Source organism: Centroberyx affinis, unplaced genomic scaffold, assembly GCF_046629955.1.
Source record: "Centroberyx affinis isolate AG114_WGS23_722 - 3 ecotype Tasmania unplaced genomic scaffold, CSIRO-AGI_Caff_v1 ptg003754l_1, whole genome shotgun sequence".
In the NCBI taxonomy this organism is placed as follows: domain Eukaryota; kingdom Metazoa; phylum Chordata; class Actinopteri; order Beryciformes; family Berycidae; genus Centroberyx; species Centroberyx affinis.
The window spans coordinates 40,200-59,506 of NW_027281631.1; the positions used below are offsets into that span (position 1 = coordinate 40,200).

General features: G+C 42.1%; 2 protein-coding genes across 5 annotated transcripts; both read left to right on the forward strand.

Moving 5' to 3' along the window:
- Nucleotides 1-2,126: 2,126 nt before the first annotated feature.
- LOC139662304 (methylmalonate-semialdehyde/malonate-semialdehyde dehydrogenase [acylating], mitochondrial-like) lies at nt 2,127-9,686 on the forward strand. Of its 2 annotated transcripts, none has more exons than XM_071540959.1 (12): nt 2,127-2,253; nt 3,414-3,455; nt 3,675-3,749; nt 4,190-4,351; nt 4,591-4,669; nt 5,624-5,926; nt 6,288-6,409; nt 6,725-6,914; nt 7,053-7,234; nt 7,316-7,495; nt 8,470-8,568; nt 8,715-9,686. In XM_071540959.1, the coding sequence occupies exons 1-12, from the start codon at nt 2,215-2,217 to the stop codon at nt 8,817-8,819; spliced, it is 1,578 nt and encodes a 525-aa protein (XP_071397060.1). In that variant the 5' UTR covers nt 2,127-2,214; the 3' UTR covers nt 8,820-9,686. The 2 variants fall into 2 exon arrangements, with proteins under 2 accessions (XP_071397060.1, XP_071397061.1); XM_071540960.1 differs by having other exon boundaries at nt 3,414-3,452.
- Nucleotides 9,687-10,278: 592 nt separating this feature from the next.
- LOC139662299 (ectonucleoside triphosphate diphosphohydrolase 5-like) lies at nt 10,279-18,716 on the forward strand. Of its 3 annotated transcripts, XM_071540951.1 has the most exons (14): nt 10,279-10,303; nt 12,685-12,920; nt 13,399-13,478; nt 13,788-13,931; nt 14,522-14,597; nt 15,128-15,163; nt 15,579-15,667; nt 15,758-15,840; nt 16,389-16,450; nt 16,864-16,965; nt 17,221-17,364; nt 17,675-17,731; nt 17,947-18,062; nt 18,584-18,716. In XM_071540951.1, exons 2-14 carry the CDS (start codon nt 12,692-12,694, stop codon nt 18,665-18,667), a joined length of 1,302 nt encoding a protein of 433 aa, XP_071397052.1. In that variant the 5' UTR covers nt 10,279-10,303; nt 12,685-12,691; the 3' UTR covers nt 18,668-18,716. The 3 variants fall into 3 exon arrangements, with proteins under 3 accessions (XP_071397052.1, XP_071397053.1, XP_071397051.1); XM_071540952.1 differs by lacking the exon at nt 10,279-10,303 and having other exon boundaries at nt 12,590-12,925; nt 13,404-13,478; XM_071540950.1 differs by lacking the exon at nt 10,279-10,303 and having other exon boundaries at nt 12,590-12,920.
- The last annotated feature ends 591 nt before the right edge of the window (nt 18,717-19,307 follow it).

A 19,307-nucleotide genomic window follows, 5' to 3' on the forward strand; every position in this document is an offset into this window, starting at 1 on the left:
ACTGTCCCATCACAGCCATCCTGAGCTAACAGTCCATAGGAAATGACACTGACATGCCTTGCGCTTTGCTGTACTCTTTTACTGTTGTGATTGACTTCTGGTTTTCACTGACGCCTGTCGTCCAGGAACTGCTGGTAGGTGAGTTTGTCTGCCCGCTCGCCCGTCTGGCTCTTTTTTTCCAGGAACAGCCCCATGCCGTCCCGTGGAGGGTCAGCGATGCTGCGGCTCCACAGGGGCTCTGTGATCCCCAGCAGCTCACGCACGCGAGCAGAGATGACCTGCGGGGCACACGGCAGGGTTGAGTCCTCTGATAACATATATATTATTTATCTAACCTTTATTTAACCAGGTTAGTCCCACTGAGATTAAAAGCCTCTTTTTTTCTGGGGAGACCTGGCCAAGAAAGCAGCATCCTGATAAGAATCAAAAAAAGTTGCAGATCAACAACAATATATCAAGATAAAATCACATAAAAGACAGAAAAAGGTGACATTTTCTACATAAGCGCTCCAAAAGGCAACAGTCTATCAAAACAGTATACTGGTTTATAGGCCAAACCTATTTTAATCCTGACTAAATAAAGCAAAGACAACTCCTTATTGAGTCAATCTGTCTCAGGATCGTTCATTATCAGTTTAAAGTCACCAAGAGAGAACAGTTCTTTAAGCTTTATTCTTAGATTTTCTGCTTGATTTTCCAGTGAGCTCCATAAAGAGGGAGCAGAGTACATAAAGGCACTTTTGGCTCATTTAGCTCTGACCTGAGGGAGAGATAACAAAAACAATCCTCCTGACTGTAAACAGCATATATGAGATACAATTGATCTATCTGGTGTTTATTGGCAATGATGCTCAGTTCCAAATCCAAACTTTAATTGGATGTCACACTGTTAAAAAGAAGCATGCTAAACTGCCAAATGTGATGTGCAACTGAGCTGGCACCAACTAATCTTATATTTACTGAAACACACATTGGAGAGAGCTTTGAGGTGCAATATTGGTAACATAATATTTAACATACAGTATATTGAACGGTGGCATGGTATTTTGTTACACATCATATGCTAAAACACAAATTTGAGCATTTGAAAGTTGTGTGAGCCACCATCTTTGCCATTTTGAAAGATATAACAGCACTGTTTGGTAATTGGCACAAAGAGAGGAGAGAGAGGAGCTGGGCGCTGTTGGCAGACAAGATGTTTGCATAATCACATCAATCTCCAATTTCTGACACTAGTCTCTCTGAAACTTACAAACAAAAGAGTTTCTTCTTCTTCTTACCTGCATATCTTTGAAATCTGTGATCCCTAGTCTTGGAAGGTAGACACAATTCACATAAATGAGTTTTCTTCCAGTGATGAGGTTCTCCGTGAAACATGCCTGCGATATAAATGGATTAGGGCGTTGAGAAATTAAATACTGACAGCTTGACGGACGCTACTCTGTAACCGCATAGCCTGTATTATCTCAGTTTTAGTCAGGTGAATTCAACTTACTTTATATTGTGGATATCCTATGGATTCAATCCACCCTGCAACGTCATGACAACTCCAGTATAGGTACTCCATGTCGCCTGTGTGTATGTTGCCATGGAAACTGTCACTGCCACTAGGTGTTCGTTACCTTGAGTAGCTAGGTAGAGTTTCCTTGCCCCACAAAAAATGCGTTTAGTCCACTCGGGAAGGTGTATTAAAAGTGCTGGGTCCTCATGCTGGCAGTACTGGACGTTTTTTTAATGCAACATAAACTTGTATTTTTCACACCAAAGTTACTGAGTGGGGTTGTTTTAGGTTGAATTACACAGTTTGACTTTGGACCAATGAAAGATATGTAAAGGAGATGAGGCGGGTCTAATCAGTGGTGGTTGGGGCTGCCTTTGTAGAGCAGCCAATCAGCTTCATAAAATTTAGGGCGGCTGGCAATTTGCGCGAATTGATTGGTTCTTAAATTGGGCTTGTCCCGCCCACGCTTAACGGAAACAGAAACGGAAACGCGCAGTTTTCACTGATCTACACATCATCTCCACTCGTGCTAATCACTGAAATCGAGACTGTGGAGACGTAGAGGTCGTTTGAAAGCGCAGCATTGGCTTTCACCTCTGTCCTCCGCCGCTTGGCTGCATGATTTGTGCTACATAAAGTTCTCTTGCACTCGGGTGTTTTTCGGGTTGGTTCAAGGGCTCCGGAGCAGGAATAGAAACAAGCGACTTTCAACAATGGCAGCGATTCTCGCCAGGTCCCTAGTGAACAAGAAGGTAAAGCTAATTCGTGCTCTTGTTTTATAGAAACGTTGTTTTGTTAGACGCTGTGTGCAGCTAGAAAGAGCTAACTGAACCTAGCTAACAAAGTCATTGCCTTGCACACACGTTGCAGACAGTCACCCCTCCTTCTCGCTTGCAGGCATTTAATATTTATGCGTGGCTCAAAGTAGTTGGGTAGGTAAGGTGTTATTTGCATCACGTGAACAGGAGTTACGAGTCAATTATGCAAACAGACTGCTCCTGTTCCTGGGGCCTTGGTCTAGAAATGTAGTTTTTCTCAATTACTTAAACACATAATCCTCGGATGATTATCTACTTGAAACAGTGTGTGAAATACCCCATTCAATCATTTACTCATTTGCTCACAGCACTATCATTTCTCTGCTTTTACACAAAATGCAAATGTGAAGCACATTTAGTATTTAGTATTCAAGTATTGCTGATCAAAATGGATTACGCTGCTTTTCGGTTGAATGCATGCATTTATACATATATTTATAGTGTCCTTGCATGCAAAATAGTACAACCAACATTCAATAAACTGACACACACACACACACACACTCACACACACACATATTACGTAAGTGATCTGGTATTGTTGTGTAAAATATATTGACATATACAAGCTTGCATTACAAGCTTGGATTTTTTGTATTTTACTGTAAAGGTATGCAATGGGAAAACTGAATAAATATTTTTGTTGACTTTTGTGTTTTTGTGGCATAATCTTTGACGGCAAAACTATGCAGTCAGCTACATAGAAAAATGACAATTTGACAGTATTTTCCAGTAGGCTGCTATTGTCTCAATATGGTATAAAGTAAAATAACACATTTTCAGGGTACATTGTGTCATATTGATGCCAGTAGTTAGCAGTTTGTCTGTCTTGGTTTAAGCAATGATAAGGGGGACTTTAAATTTGGTGACATTGATTGGATTTGTTGATGGATTCATTTACTTTTGAAACAGGAGTTAAGAGTTACAGCGTTTTGCAGGTGAAATATAGTGTTGTGTTACACAGTATAAACTGTTGTGGTGTTTGCACTTGCAGTTTTGAGACTGTTGACAATGTTTCAGAAAACGTGTTAAAGCAAATGAGAACTGTAATATGAATTGAAGTTCTCTAATGCCTTGGTTTTATTTTGTTACAGGCCCCTCTCCAGCTGGGCCGCATGTGCTACTCCTCCTCAGTGGTAAGAGCTTTCAGTCATCAGCTTTCATAACTCATCAGTGGATGAATTGTCTGTTGTTCAGCACAGATTGTTTATATTGTATGGAATTTGTTAAAATGATGCATCATATTTGATTATGTATTGATGGATCGATTACATAAATGGCCCTAGTGGTGATGTAACCATAGAGAAAGTGAATTTAATCATTGTAATTTTTGTGTTTCTGTAATAATGCTCCAGCCCACCACCAAGCTGTTCATTGATGGCAAGTTTGTAGAGTCCAACACCTCTGAATGGCTTGACATTCACAACCCTGTAAGTATGCTTGGATGAAGAACTGAACCTAACCCACACAGCTCCTGCAGTAACGAGATATGTGCTGTACATAATACAAATAACCAGTGGAACTTTGTAATAGTAACTTGGCATGAAGCTGCTGTTCAATTTGAACCCCCTCTACATAGCCAGTTGAACTGAAAATGCATGTTGATGAATTTATGTCCCCCATAAGCCCCACTGGCAATTGCCTTGTCAAGTGTTTGCCTCCAGCAACGCAGCGATGGATGATAATAGAATGCTAAAGCAGCCATCTACTCGCACTCCCCAAACATTTCACATCAACAACAATATAAAAAAATTAAAAATATGAATATCGATGGACTAATGCATAGCAATAACACTGATTACTTCCCCTGCTCTCAGTCAAGTGTAATATAACCTGACTGGATTGTCCTGGGCTGTCTCCTGTTCCTCAGGCCACTAATGAGGTGGTGGGACGGGTTCCCAAAGCCACCCAGGGAGAGATGCTGGCAGCGGCGGACTCCTGCTCCAGGGCCTTCCAGTCCTGGTCCGAGACCTCCATCCTCAGCAGGCAGCAGGTCTTCCTTCGTTACCAGCAGCTCATCAAGGATAACATTGTAAGGAAATGTCTCTCTCTCTCTCTCTCTCTCTCTCTCTCTTTCCCTCTCTCTCTCTCTCTCCCTCTCTCATATGCCTCAGACTTTTTTTTTTTATTCATCATCGATCAGTGTTTTTCCATTTCCTAGAGAACAAATTGGAGAGCAAGGGAGTAGCTATATGTGTAATGGTTTAAACAATTATTCCTTGCTGATGTCTTGAACTCTTGCTCAGAAGGTTTCCCCCCTTGATATTTCAGAAAGAGCTGGCTAAGGTGATCACACTGGAGCAGGGCAAGACCCTTGCCGATGCTGAGGGAGATGTATTTAGAGGACTGCGTAAGTAAAGCGTGGCCCTGGCTCCCAGCTAAGCTGTTGGATTGTGATGGCTCTGTTGAGTAAAGAAGGCTGGTGAATGCATGTTGGATGTTGGACATCAAATTCCCTTATTGTTTTCTGTTGTCTATAATATTCTTATCTCCCGAAGACAAGTCTGTACATTTGTTTACGCCTTTATACCACAGCCATTATTTTTGTGTAACTGGACACCCCCCAACATATAAAGGCTTGCATACATTGATTTTCAAGAAGTCTTCAAAATGCCCAGTTTAATAAAGCAAGGATCATCGAAACGGTAGATGTAACAGTACAATGTGACCATTTTGGTATTTTACTGTTACTGGGTTTTATGCCTCTTTGTAAAGCTCTGCTTTATTTACAAGCTATTCAAACATTATTATTCAATTCCTCTCAGTGAGGCGCGATTGTTGACATCAGCAGATTTGCATCAGCGACAGAGATGTTGACAAATTAAAAAGCCATTGGAACTCCAAAATAAAAAGAAATATATATTTTGCTCACTACAAGATAGAGCTGCCAAAGTATTTTTGTACTCCTTAGTGTAGTGCCCAGTTTTGGGATGCCCAAATCATTTTGGGTTACTAACTTTAACTTATCAGCTGAAGGCCAGGCTGTGTTGGCAGGTGTGGGTTGCCAGCATTGCAGAGATTTACTACAGTGCTGGCAAAGGGACCAACTTGATTTCACAAAAACAGTTTTCTCCAAGAAATAAAAGAAACTGTTCCGATTTTTTTTATCTTTGGCCTCCAGAGAAAAAAAGATTTGGCCAAGGTACAAACTGGATAATACACTGTAAGGTGTACATTAAATCATGTTGAATAAAATATAGACACCAACATGTATTATCCATTAGTTCACTGTGTAGCTCATCTCTCAGATGCTGCACCTCTCCTGGGGTTTATCTCACCCTCTCTCCTCCTCTTGGCCCCCTAGAGGTGGTTGAGCACGCCTGCAGCATTACATCCCTCATGCTGGGGGAAACCTTGCCCTCCATCACAAAGGACATGGACACCTACACCTACCGGCTGCCCATCGGTGTGTGTGCCGGCATTGCTCCTTTCAACTTCCCCGCCATGATACCTCTGTGGATGTTCCCCATTGGCATGGTGTGTGGCAACACCTACCTGATGAAACCCTCTGAACGGGTCCCAGGATGCGCCATGCTCCTGGCCAAACTGCTCCAGGACTCTGGGGCACCAGATGGCACACTCAACGTCATCCACGGCCAGCATGCAGGTGTGTGTGTGTGTGTGTGTGACTGCACAACATTAGCATGAAATATGGAAAGGGGTAGCAAGAAGTGTGTTTGTTTTTTAAATTGTCTGTTTATTCAGAAGCAGACAAATACGCTGTGTGTGTGTGTGTTAAGCAAAAAGCAAGGTCCAGAGATCATTTAAACACTAATGATATACCCTTTGGCAATATGTAGATGGTGGTTTGCATAATGTGTGGCACCTATGTCTTTAAGTAATTCACCAAAATGCTGTAGGCAAGAGAGACCCATTTTAAACTCTGTATCAGTGGCCGCTGTGCCTTCAGGGTGCAGTGAAGAAGAAGGGGACTGGATTTACAGTATCCATTTGTATCTCTCATGTAGCGGTGAACTTCATCTGTGACCATCCTGCTATCAAAGCTATCAGCTTTGTGGGCTCCAACCAGGCAGGAGAGTACATCTATGAGCGGGGCTCCAAGAACGGCAAGAGAGTGCAGTCTAACATGGTACATCCAGAACACACAACACTACATTTTAACATCCTTCGGCTAAATATGCTACTTTTGTGTTTGTGATTATCTATCGCTCTGGGTAGCAACGGTTATTTTCCATGATAACCCACACATTACGCACGGCGCACATTGTTACGGACAAAAACATTTGCTCTTGCTGTTTCACCAAGACTAAAGCTTAGTTCTTGGCTGCAAATCCCTGAGGTTTGTTAAATATGTGATTAGCCTTTTTCTGCATCTGTTTGATGTCCTACAACGTATTGCAGAGAAAAATCCTACAGAGCCATGTCCTACATTTTTGCATTTTAGGGTGCCAAGAACCATGGTGTGGTGATGCCTGATGCCAACAAAGAGAACACACTCAACCAGCTGGTGGGCGCTGCCTTTGGGGCAGCTGGTCAGCGTTGTATGGCTCTCTCAACTGCCATTCTGGTGGGAGAGGCTCGTGATTGGCTCCCAGAGCTGGTAGAGCGTTCTAAGGCACTGCGTGTCAATGCAGGTAATTTCAACACTATCTCTTTGCTAAAATGAATACAGCTTGTTCTCATGGATTTGATATAAAATACTGGGGTGTATGATCCTGTGTAAGTGGAAATGATATCCTAATTTTGTGTGTGTGTGTGTGTGTGCCCTGAAGGCGATCAGCCTGGGGCAGACGTGGGCCCCCTGATCTCTCCTGAAGCCAAGACCAGGGTGGACTCTTTGATCCAGAGCGGGGTGGATGAGGGAGCCAAGCTGCTGCTGGATGGCAGAAATGTCAAAGTCAAGGGATTTGAGAATGGAAACTTTGTAGGACCCACCATCCTGGGCAATGTTACGGTGAGACAGGAACTGGAATTGGGTTAGGTTCTGAGTTACCATTTAAACGGTAGGGGAAACTCACTGTGCTGTTCTCCCCAGCCGGACATGACGTGCTACAGGGAGGAGATTTTCGGCCCAGTGCTCGTAGTCCTGGAGGCCGAGGATCTTGATGACGCCATCGGTTTGATCAACAAGAACCCCTACGGCAACGGCACCGCCATCTTCACCAGCAACGGAGCCACTGCACGCAAATACACACATGAGGTGGACGTCGGCCAGGTGAGAGATGCCGTCCCGAAGCTATGTAGCAGACAAATTGGGTTAGAAGGTGGGGGCGGTGTCAGTTTGAGAATGAGGAAAGAAACACTTGTTATATATTGCTTTATTGGACTGTTATTTAACCAAGTGAGTCAGACGATCTTGTCAGCATCAGAGCCATCATCTTTGCTAACTGGATGTCGGCTGATACATTGGCTTCCCGCTGCCAGGCAAAGCAGAGAGGCTCCAACGGAAATGCTCCGTTTTTGCTCTCTGCCCTTTTCCCTTCTGTCCCCTTTCTTCTCTCCCCATTTCTCTCTCTCTATCCACTCCATAATTCTTTGTTATTCCTCTCATTCATTCTGTACTATCTTGACTAGGGGTGTAACAATTATTCAATTGGAATCCGGGAGACCGGGCCAGATATACAAGATATGGCTGCACCAATTTAAACATACGAGACTGGGGGGTTATTGGCCGTCTTATGACCAGAAAAACACAATTCGACAGGCAAAACCTCTATCGGTGTTTCTTTTCTTTCGCTTCTCTCTTTCTCCCTCCATCTGTGTCACACTCGGCTGTGACTACTCTTCTCCCTTTGTGAATGTGACGGTTGTGAATGTGACTGCAGTTTCTGCTGAGTTTACGTCACATGAAGTGGGGAATAGTCATTGGAGCTTTTTTTTTTTTTTTTTTTTTTTCAAATGTTCATCCTTTGAATCAAAGTTACTCTTGGAATAATTTTGTGGTGCCATTAACTTGACCTAAAGAGCTTTTCATATAGTCTTATATAAAAAAATAAATACTAGAAATAGGCTCTTAAACACTTTTTTTTCCCCAAAAAAATTCTGGGGGAGTATGTCCACTGCACACTAGCTATAATGTGTCTTCAGGTTTTTGATGTGTTTGCATTCCTGTAGTAATTATGCATCATAACTTCTTGATATTATGGTGACTTATCATGTGTGTTTTTTTTTTGTTTTTTTTTTGTACAGATTGGCGTGAACGTGCCTATCCCCGTCCCCCTGCCCATGTTCTCCTTCACCGGCTCCAGAGGCTCATTCAGAGGAGACACTAACTTCTATGGCAAGCAGGTAAATAAGAAACAAGCTGCATCACGTGTTAAAACATTGAATACTACACATCAAAACAAAATACTTTCACAATACAGACACACTCCCCTGTAGAAATGTTCTGGGTGGCTGCCTGTCACAGTAGTTGTCTCTCTTTCTATCACCAGGGCATCCAGTTCTACACTCAGATCAAGACGGTGACGTCACAGTGGAAGGCTGAGGATGCCACCCTGACGAGCCCAGCTGTTACCATGCCAACCATGGGACGCTAAATTGACAAGAGCGACCCAAGAATAGATGTGTGATTACATCCAGCATAACCTTCAGTGACTACTGATATGCCTTAATATTTAAGAAGGAGCCTGAGGGGGGTTATCGATAAAGGTTGCAAGTCTGTTACTGTATAGAAATATTTTTACAGGATTATTAGTCAGTGGTTCTGCTACTTCAAACAACCTGGACGATGTTGCACAAACAAGCTCTCCATTTCAAATATAAGCCACATGCTACCTCTTCTCACAAGAAGGGGGAGATAACCGGATTGATGCAATGAATGATGCTGTCACAGAGTCTCCAAGGGGGTTGTATTTTCTACCATCATGTTCCTTGTGTTCATTTTCTGTACTGACTAGAAAGACCATGGTCTATTAGTCGGCCATTTCTTTGATCCCCTGTGAACTCTGCCTTCACCTTTCTCAAAACCTATAGGAGGAATCAAGCAAAGGATGTAGGATTCTGCCTCAGAGAAATCAAAGCTCTTCCAAAGTTCTTCCATCAGTTTCTGCTATTTTTTTCACTTGCCCTGTGTATCAGCATTGTGTAGATATTTGAAAAGGAGATAAATTGAACAAAAGCTACATGGTTCATCATCATTTTATAACACTCCAGTGACATTTAAATTACGGTTCCAGCTGTTGTACTCAAACTGTTTGTCCTGTACTGTCCAGTGTCTGGTTTAGTGTGTGTTTGAATTTGATAGGTTCACAGTTTGCTCTGTAGTATCACAGTGATGCTTTCTTTTTCTGGCCATGTATGGTAGAGAAGTTGTATTGCATTGTGTTACATGTGATAAAACCTGACACTTGATACTGTTTTGAATCGTTATGGTGAAATTCCTTGGAATAAATTGTTTGTAGCTGCACCATAGTTATTTGTTAGACACCTTTCGATCCAAAGTATCTAAGAAACTTTGTCTCCTTGACTGTTAAGTAAATAGTTTTAAGGTCTTGAGGCCACCAAATAAGATGTGGCTCTAAGAAGAAGCAGATTACAGAAGATAACACTGAGGTTTTTTGTGTCTGCAGTTCATTGTTTGAGTAAAACAGCTGTATTCTGATTTGTTATGAAACAGTTCCCTGGTTTGCAATTTTCTTTGTGCAAATCTAGGTAATATGCAGAAGCATAAAGGATGCAGATCTAAACAGCTTAATGAACTCCAGAGATGAAAGATATAGCCACATCATGGCCACATCATTTGAATTTGACTTAATCCTGTTTTGACTGCCTGTAAAATGAAAACATTAGAAATATGCTCCTGCTGGCAGAAAATTAATTACTGATGGTTTCCCCTTGACTCCATCAAGCATGCTAGACATTGGTCTTGTGGGCTGTTTGTGTACTTCTACTCAGCATGTTTGTCATTTTGACATGAACCTCTGAGACCGAGGCTGCTGAAAACAACTTCAGCTGGTGTTTATCATAACAGGGGTGACGTCACGGTAACAGCTGTGAGAAGAGTAGCTAGTCGGACACCATGGTGAGCATGAACTATGTTTAGCGTTCAGATAACTCTTCAATAGAGTTTTGTGCTGTATTTTATAGGCACAGGTCTTTTTAGTTTTGTTCAAAATTCAAGTTTCTTTGAGGAGCACGTTGTAACCGGCAGCCAACTAACTTCGCTCAGCTAACTTCGCTACTTAGCTTGCTAATATCAGTTGACTGCATGTGCTGAGAAGCTAAGCTAACGTTCATTTAGCGTTAGTTGGTCATGAATCCTAATATAACACTGCAAATTAAGTGTATCTGGTATGTAGCGTGATAGTCAAGGAAGGTAACAGGCTTACTGTACCTATTGCATAACAGTGAAGTGACAGATTACAGTAACGTTAGTAAACCAGTTAACGTTAGCTATCGTTAGCTAACAGTTAACCTGTGAGTGTTAAATACTCTGGTGTTTAATTTGCTATCATTCAATTTGATAAAGTTAGCTATGGACTTGACTTCAGCTACAAGCCCAAACAAGTCTAGCTAGCTGTCACAGACATTGTCGCCTTAGATCATACTCAGTATCACATGAGCTTTCTAGAAATAGTGCTGTAAGTGAATATCAAATATCCTGCCAGTGGAAGAATACAGAAATACTCTGTAAAGGAAAATCTCCTAGACTAGATTTATGAGTCTCTCTCAAAGCTAGAGACCTTGGTGAGACAAATCCTGGAGCGGTTTCACTGACAGTGAAACTGCATCATTGACAGCGCTGACAATGGATTATTAACTTTATGGACTCTGTGACTGTAGATTTTATTCCAACATTTTCTGGTTCATATCTGTTAATGCCACAATGAAATTAAGTGTATTTAGATATAAAACCCATAGTCAGTTTTTAATTCATCGTCAATGAAGCAGCCCCTGGATTCTCCTTGTAAAGTACAGAACCTTAATATTTCAATATCAAAGCAGCGGTCTGTTTTATTCCATTGTTTACAAGCATTACAAATGTAAATTAACCTTTTACAACTTCAAAAAATTTAAAACTCATGCCATACTGTCAGTCCTATCAAACACTCAGACAATAGCACTCATTTATGAAACCATTATAGAAATCATTGCTAATTCAAATGCAGAGAGGATTGTAAGAATCCTTTTTCCAGCTTCCATTTGAGTGCAGGATTGTGAAAGGCAAGTTCTTGTGAGCACCAAAACACCCCCGGATTTGGCAGTGTCCTCCAGTGAATACACATAGACTGAAATGACAGCTCTCAGTAATAGATGCTGGTGCATTTTGTCATTTTGTGTTTCTATCTTTTTTCAACAGAAAACCATTTTGAATGAGCGTACATCCAGACCAGACATGACAATGATCTCAGTCATACAATAAGGCTCAGATTGATAAAGCCCATCATTTTTTTTAGGAGAATTAACGTTTTAAAGATCACACAGACACAGAGGAGAACACTCCCTTTGCAAGATGCAAATAAAAACTGAGGAATAAACCTATTCTTTTAACTCTAGATAGATAGGCTAGATAGATAGATGTTCTCCATGGAGGGAAATCTTTTTCCACAGCAAGTGTTCATTACATAAAACACATAACAACATAACACGGCATAGGATGTACCACCATAATACAGAGACAAGGATCACATATCACAAGACAAGCATGTCACAGATCGATACTTCATATAGCTTCCACTTAGCTTCTGAAGCATTTCAGTAATCATCAATGAAGAATAAAGGGAAGGTGACAGGGTGGCCTAGTGGTTAGAGAGTCCTGTAACTGAGGAAGACAATTAACCCCTACATGCTCATTCATTGTAAATTGCTAGTCATTGGATTATAATCCAGTGGATTTCTATGTAAATAAAGTCAGTAGCAGGGTGACAGTGTTTCAACAGGGGTTTGTCATACGGCAATGCCTGACTGGGGCTTTAAGACATCATTGTTTATTGTGTTGGATCTCAGTTTTCTAGACAGTTGGTCAGGTTAATGGATATTGGTTGAACTTCTTAAGATCAAAGGAAAAGGATATTTGAATTCTTGTCATTTTTTTAAAAAGGAAAAATGTTATAAGGCCCCCTACCAACACTCTTGAAGCTGATCTATATCCAAGTCCAACCCTGTGAAATTATGTTTTTGTTTTTTTTAGATCGTCTCCATTCTGCAGGAGTTGACTCAGCAGGTAGAGAGGTTGCACTGATCTCGGGATGTTTCCCTGCGGTTGGGTAGAATGACTAAAAGGGTGTGGTCAAAGGCCAGAGTAAATAACTTCATCTGATTGCTCCTTACTCCTCTGTTGCCTGTCACCCCGCGACTTAACATCTCTCAAGAATAGGCAGCGACACCCGGTCCTCTTGTTTACCCTGAGCTGCTTCGTTCAGTTCGTTCGTTCAGACCTGTTGTTTTCTGCTGATCCTCCAGAGTGAAGATGAGGCCCGTCGTGCCCGCGCTGCTGCTGCTGGTCCTGCTGGCTGTAGCGGGGCTGAGCCGTGCCCAGGCCAGGACCTCTCTCCTGGACCTGACCAACAGCATCGGGAGCATCCTCCCCAGTCTGAGCCGCCCAGCCAACTTCAGCCGCATCTTCTATGGGGTGATGTTTGATGCAGGGAGCACAGGGACACGCATCCACATCTACACCTTCATCCAGACTGACTCAGGTAGTGTAGTGATTACTCTGTCCTACTTTGTTGATTGCATGATAGTATGAGAAATGCTTTAAATGATGATGAAGATTTTTGTCATGTGCTGTACAAACATGGCTTGTGAAACATTTAATGAAGTCAGTTTATTTACAATGCAAATGAGCAGTTTTGCAATGCTGATTAGCAGACAGGTAGATGCGATGGCATTGAATCTCTCTTTCGTCACCCTCCTTTCTCTTCTCTCACAGTCTCTCAGTTCTGTGAAACTGCAAATTAGTACTCTTTAATTATTTAATTACTATTTCTGCAAATGTAAAACTGCAAACTGCATAGACTGTACTTTAATTTATTTATTTTTCAAGTAATAATATTCAACATGCATTGTCTTGAATAAGGAGATATATTCTGCATATGTATGCTAAGCAGATTTAGACCTCTTAATGCTTTTAATAGCTGCTGCATATTTGATATGGGGGGATCTTGTATCTTTTAGTGGAGCTGCCTGTTTTGGACAATGAGATGTTCCATTCCATAAAGCCTGGCTTGTCAGCATATGCTGACTCACCCGAAATGGTGAGTACATTGTCAAATTTAATCAATTGTATTGAACCAAAGGAAAAGGTCCGCTGTCTCTATATCATATACAGAAACGCTGCCAAAAACTTGCCTTTGCAGGGAATCACTTTGGTAATGAAGGAAAGTAGGAAGTGAGAAAAGCTAAATGACAAACAAGTGAAGACTGAAGCAGCCACATCCGACACATGACACCTCAAGTGTTTTCTCAGCTCCAACCCGCCACCGTTTTATCTTTTAGTGAAAAGACTGCTCTGCTGTGCAGTGCAGTGCTGCTTTGTGTTTAGCATTGTGTGTCTGTCTCTAAAGGGTGGGCACACAGTGAGGATGTTGTTGAAGGTGGCCAAGAAGACCGTCCCTCGTCTGGAGTGGAAGAGGACCCCGGTGGTCCTCAGGGCCACAGCTGGACTCCGGCTGCTGCCCCGAGAGAAAGCAGAGGCTCTACTTGACAAGGTAAAGGGCTGCATGGACACTTAGACATGAGATACAAAGACTGAACATTGTGAGCACTGTTTAGACGGCGAGGAGGGCTGAGATAAGGTACAGTGCAGGTGTGTGTAATGGGGGAAGATGTTGGACACTGCACTGTCTGACACTGCTAAGGGAGGAAGGGTAAAGCAACTTCTTAGCCTGTGAGGGAGCAGGCAGAAAGTGAAAGGAGGTTTCAGTGGCATGACAGGTACTACAGAGGCAGAGGAGGAAAAGCATTGTTATCAGAGTGGTGGAGTGAGCTTAGGGTGGAAGGCTCTTGTGCAGGGGATAAGGTAGTAATGGATGGCCCGGGGGCACCTTGGGAGATAAATGATACTTTATTAATCCCCCTGGGGGAATTAATTAATCCCTTCTAGTGGAGGGCACCTCTGGATGAGCTACCATTACAGCAGATAACATTAAGGCCATTCCTCTCTCTCCCTGGCTCCCTTGTGCTCTCTCCCTCTTGCTCTGCTGCTTTCTTTCTCTTGCTCTTTTGTGCTCTCTCTTTCTCTGTCTCCCTCTTTCTATCGCTCGCCTCCCCTCCCCTCCCCTCCCTTCTTCTCCTTCAGGTTCAAGACGTGTTTGACGAATCTCCTTTTTTGGTCCCAGACAACAGCGTCAGCATAATGAACGGTACAAATGAAGGTAACGTCTGCCCACCCTTGGCCCTGACAAGCACCACTCAAAGTCATTCGTCAGCTATCACTGTCACTCAAGTTGTTTCTGCAGTACTTCGTAGGTGGCATCAGTCATCCCTCTCCCCCAGTTTTAGCGTGCTATGCATTTTCATTATGAAGTCTTTGTTTACGGAAGACATTTAACTAAATTGCAGTAGATTATTGCTATCTTTTATGATGACACTTTAGAAAATGGAATTGCTTTTGGCCACAAAGTTGTTGTGACCTTAAAAGGCTGTAATTACGTGGTGAAAAAATGTTATGGTGTTAGGCCACATGTTATGCTGCAGTGTAATTGATTTGTCAGCATTTCAGACTTGTTTTTTGAATTATAGCTCTTGCTCAAGTGTTTGCACTTGTCAGTGTTTGTATGCTGTAACCATTGTAATTTTTATGAGAATATGTGGTTATCATTTCTAAAATTGAGCTTGTAAGTTCCCCCTGAAATGACTGTTTTCTCTTTCTTGGTTTGCTTGTTTGCTAATTTCTATTATGTAGGAATCCTGGCCTGGGTATCTGTGAACTTTCTGACAGGTGAGGTCTGAAAACTCGTGTCTACATGGTCTACAGCGTTTTCGTTTTTTTTCTATTATTGAATGAAGCCTGGACTATTTATGCACTTGTGTCTTATGAGCTCAGATATATCTAAGCATAAGTCGGTGTCAGCTGAAATTGTCACGGTGTCTTATTATAGACCGTTGTTCACTGGTAGACAGAAGCTGAGTGAGTGTGTACACCTACACACTCACTCTACACACAATTCCTTTCCTTAGAAGGGGATGTGTGTGATCTTTATCAACCTCAACATTGAGATTTTGTACTTTATGGTTACACGTCCCGTGCCAACATAGGCCTTTTGAAGATAGCATCTAAGGTGTAACTGATTATCTCTCCTCCGCCGTGGAGTCAACTGCTGGATTAAAGTAGGTGTCGTGTGAAATGTTTTTAGGTCACCTGAATGTGCAAAACAAGAAGACTGTGGGAATCTTGGATTTGGGTGGAGGATCTACGCAGATCACTTTCCTGCCAAAATTGAGGGTTAGTCATTTGCATGTTTAGACAATTCTCTGCAAATTAAATTTAACCCCTTTGTGATGTGTAATTTGCATACTTCATATCCCTCTGTAGAAAACCATTGAAAGTGCTCCCACTGCTGATTACACTGCCAGATTTGACATGTTCAATTCAACATATGAATTGTACACTCACAGGTAACGGATTTATTAATTCATGCAAATATAGATGATTTTCTATAATATCCTGCTTTCAAGTGACATACTAATCCCAGGCTGCCCATGCAATGGTTAGTTGTCCTTTTAGCAAGATATTAGCGTAATTGCAAGAGACAGCCATGCTAAAAAAGGATTTGAATTATATTTGATTGCATATAATTAATGCCTGACTTAATCCTTATTCAAGATAACTTCCGTATTACCCAAATACTGAGTGTAACTCTTCTATTCACAATATTTTAATTGGTCTCCAGAATAGACCAGTTGCATTACACATGGACTCTGAATGAAACCTCTGTGTGCAGTGAACTGACCTAGTTGTTGTAGTTATTTTCAGTGAAACAACTCAAAACTCTCCTCTGAAAGGTTTTTCATCATGAAAACTTAATCTGTTTGTATAGTCACTAGGATGTGGATAACATGCAGAGGGCTTTTATTTGGCCTACTTTCAGAGTAACTTACATGCTACATGACAGTCTCTTTCTTTCCTGGTTGGTTTTGCATAACAACACTGTGACTCTCTCCAGTTACCTGGGGAACGGACTGATGGCGGCGCGACTGGCCACACTGGGAGCTTTGGGTGCAGAAGGTACATGAATGAAAGGTACTCCGTTGCCATTAGCTGTAGCTCTGCTGAGTCCCAGTGTTCATTGTAAGTGTGTCTCAAAAGGATCCCGAGACACAACAGTGAGCCAGTTCTCCAAGTATCCCCTTGATTCCCCGAATGTTTTGTCCTTCGCTGTTTTCTCCAAGTAGTGAGAGAAGGAGGTGATGAAAGAAAGACGTTTTTGTGGGATGCACTTGAAATCTTAATTTCTAATCAACAATTCCAATGAGACACTGAGAAAGGATGTGAAGTGCAATGAATCACCAAAGGGCTTTTGAGAAAATTGTCTTATTAGTAACTACCTCAGTTCTTGAGTCAGTGTCTAAAACCAGGGTGACCAGGTGTGTGGCCACTGAGCCAATCAGCAGATAAAACTCTTGTCTGTACTCTCACAGGATTGGATTGGCAGGTTTTCAGAAGCGCCTGTCTGCCGAAGAAGTTCAGGGATGAATGGAGCTTTGGAGGGCTCACCTATCAAGTCAGTGGGATCCCAGATGGTGAGATTTTGTTCCCTTGCAAGCAAGATTTATATCAACCGGGTACAAACAGCCGCAGAGTAAAAACGCTGTCAACAATATATGGCACCCGGTGCATGTTTGAACAAAATACATAAAATTGCAAATGTTATATAAGCATCTCAACATGGGCAATATTGTTGACTAAACCCAGCAAAATGGACTTGCGCAGCATTTCCTAATGTGTTCCCAACATAAGGTGCGTAATTTACATCACGGTCTCTGTTTCTGCTCCAGGTTATGCAGGATACAAGCTTTGTTATCAGGAGGTACTTAAGGTTGTGAGGGGGATTATCCATCAGCCGTACGAGCTCAAAGACAGCAGTGTTTTCTATGCATTCTCCTATTACTTCGACAGAGCTGTGGATGCAGGCCTTATCGGTTAGTACACACACACACACACACACAGTACACACCTTACATAATTACACAGACCCAGCAGGACATTATTCCCCAATCCAATTCTAGACAGAGTCCGTGAAATATGAGTCATCAGCACCTGTCTGTGGATTTGACGAGCCATAGGTGTGTAGTTATTAGAGAAATCACTATCCACTGCCAGTCTGAGCTGAAAGGGCACAAGCTCTATTATTAGTATTATGGAAATGTGCGTGTAGTCCTGCTCTCATTGTAATGAATGGTATAGCATTTTAGATGAGAGGCAAATGACCCCGATCACCCCGTGTTGCAGATGGGGCCCGAGGAGGGATGCTGGAGGTCAGAGACTTCAAGAAGAGAGCTAAAGAGGGTGAGTCGGGCACAGAGTCCTGAAACGCTTGGCGATGCATCATTACTGTGACAGATCTGCAGCTCGCTGTACTTGAGACACGGTGTGCATCTCAATGGTCCGGACTTCTGTCCTCTCCTCCTTCATCTGAAACCCTGCCCTCACACCTCACAGCAGCATACAGATGACTGATTATCCAACCTAACAGAGACATGATTCCCCTTTTGTCTGCTCAGTGTGCAACAAGATGACCAAGTACCGTCCCATTAGTCCTTTTCTATGTATGGACATGACCTACATCACCTGTCTGCTTAAGGATGGCTTTGGCTTCAAGGAGAACACTGTGCTGCAGGTAAGGCAGTGTCATACAACAACTCAACAGCAAGATTGTGTTTCAAAGCGTGGTTGGGCATTATAGAATCAAGTGCGCACGTTTTAAGTTATGCAGTCTTACCAGTCGTATATAAATCATACTCTAACTCCCATTCGAAGACACATGAACAAGATTAATTAAGATATGAATGCCCTCCATTTAGCATTTGTAATTACTGTTTTAATAATCCCTAGATGAGAGGGAGGGCTTGACATAGCAGTCATGGCTGAGAGAAAAATATACTGACCCAATAATCAGCAAAACAGTATGCTAAGTCTGACCCTGGAATAGAGCTGTGTCAAGCATGAGGTTTGTTAAAAAAAAAAAAAAACCTTTCTATAAATGATGCCCCAGACCACAATATAACACAGATGCAGTAGACAAAAACATAAATTCTACACGTGACATTCTGTTGTTACTTTTTTATTTCAATAAATACAAAAAGGCATTTGAGTGATTTGGTGTTGGGGTTTTTTTTCCCCTCCTATTTCCCCTCCTAGTTGACCAAGAAAGTGAACAACGTGGAGGCAAGCTGGGCTTTGGGCGCCACGTTCGACCACTTCCGCAACCTGAAGATCCACTGAGGAGAAGAGAGCAACGGGAGGAGGAGCGAATACTGCTGATTCAGGTGGTGCTCAATAACAAACGTACCGAGTAATGTTCACTGCCTTATCTAACGGTCCCAGACATTTGCTGTTTGTTTCCTAAGGGTGTAGCTAGCCTCATGAGTGATTCTTCATTTCTTTTTAAAAGCAATTATTCTCAAGTGTTAATATATTGAGCTGTAAATGAGCAACTTGTTGCCTTACTCCGAGACCAGCTGAAGCACTGAGGGCTGAAATTTGACGGAAAGCTGTTAGCAATATCACATTCTGTTAATGTAGCACTGGATGTTACTGGATACACAATTTTGTTCGAAATTAATATTTTTTTGTGTGTAATGCTATAACTAGAGAGGCTAGCTGTGCAAGTCCAGTGTTTTCATGCAGCAATGTGATGTACAGTGCCTTAGCAGTTCTTACTGCCAATTTTTTTGTTATTAGTAATGAGCGGAGAGGGGAATACATGTCTGGTACATTTAAATTTAACAGTCAGTCAGTTATATCAGCCATTGAACTTCTGGGTAAAAATAAATGGCACTCGTTTTGCATTAGGAAAATCACTGCATTTCAACCTTTAACTTGTGTTGCATGATATTGCAGGTAACAATGCGTGGTCATTGTC

Coding starts and splice junctions, on each gene's coding strand:
- LOC139662304 (XM_071540959.1), top strand. CDS start 2,215: ATGGCAGCGATTCTCGCCAGGTCCCTAGTGAACAAGAAG. Junction 4,352..4,590: donor AGCTCATCAAGGATAACATT/GTAAGGAAATGT, acceptor TTGATATTTCAG/AAAGAGCTGGCTAAGGTGAT. Junction 8,569..8,714: donor CTAACTTCTATGGCAAGCAG/GTAAATAAGAAA, acceptor TTCTATCACCAG/GGCATCCAGTTCTACACTCA.
- LOC139662299 (XM_071540951.1), top strand. CDS start 12,692: ATGAGGCCCGTCGTGCCCGCGCTGCTGCTGCTGGTCCTGCTGGCTGTA. Junction 16,451..16,863: donor GGGAGCTTTGGGTGCAGAAG/GTACATGAATGA, acceptor GTACTCTCACAG/GATTGGATTGGCAGGTTTTC. Junction 17,365..17,674: donor TGTGGATGCAGGCCTTATCG/GTTAGTACACAC, acceptor CCCGTGTTGCAG/ATGGGGCCCGAGGAGGGATG.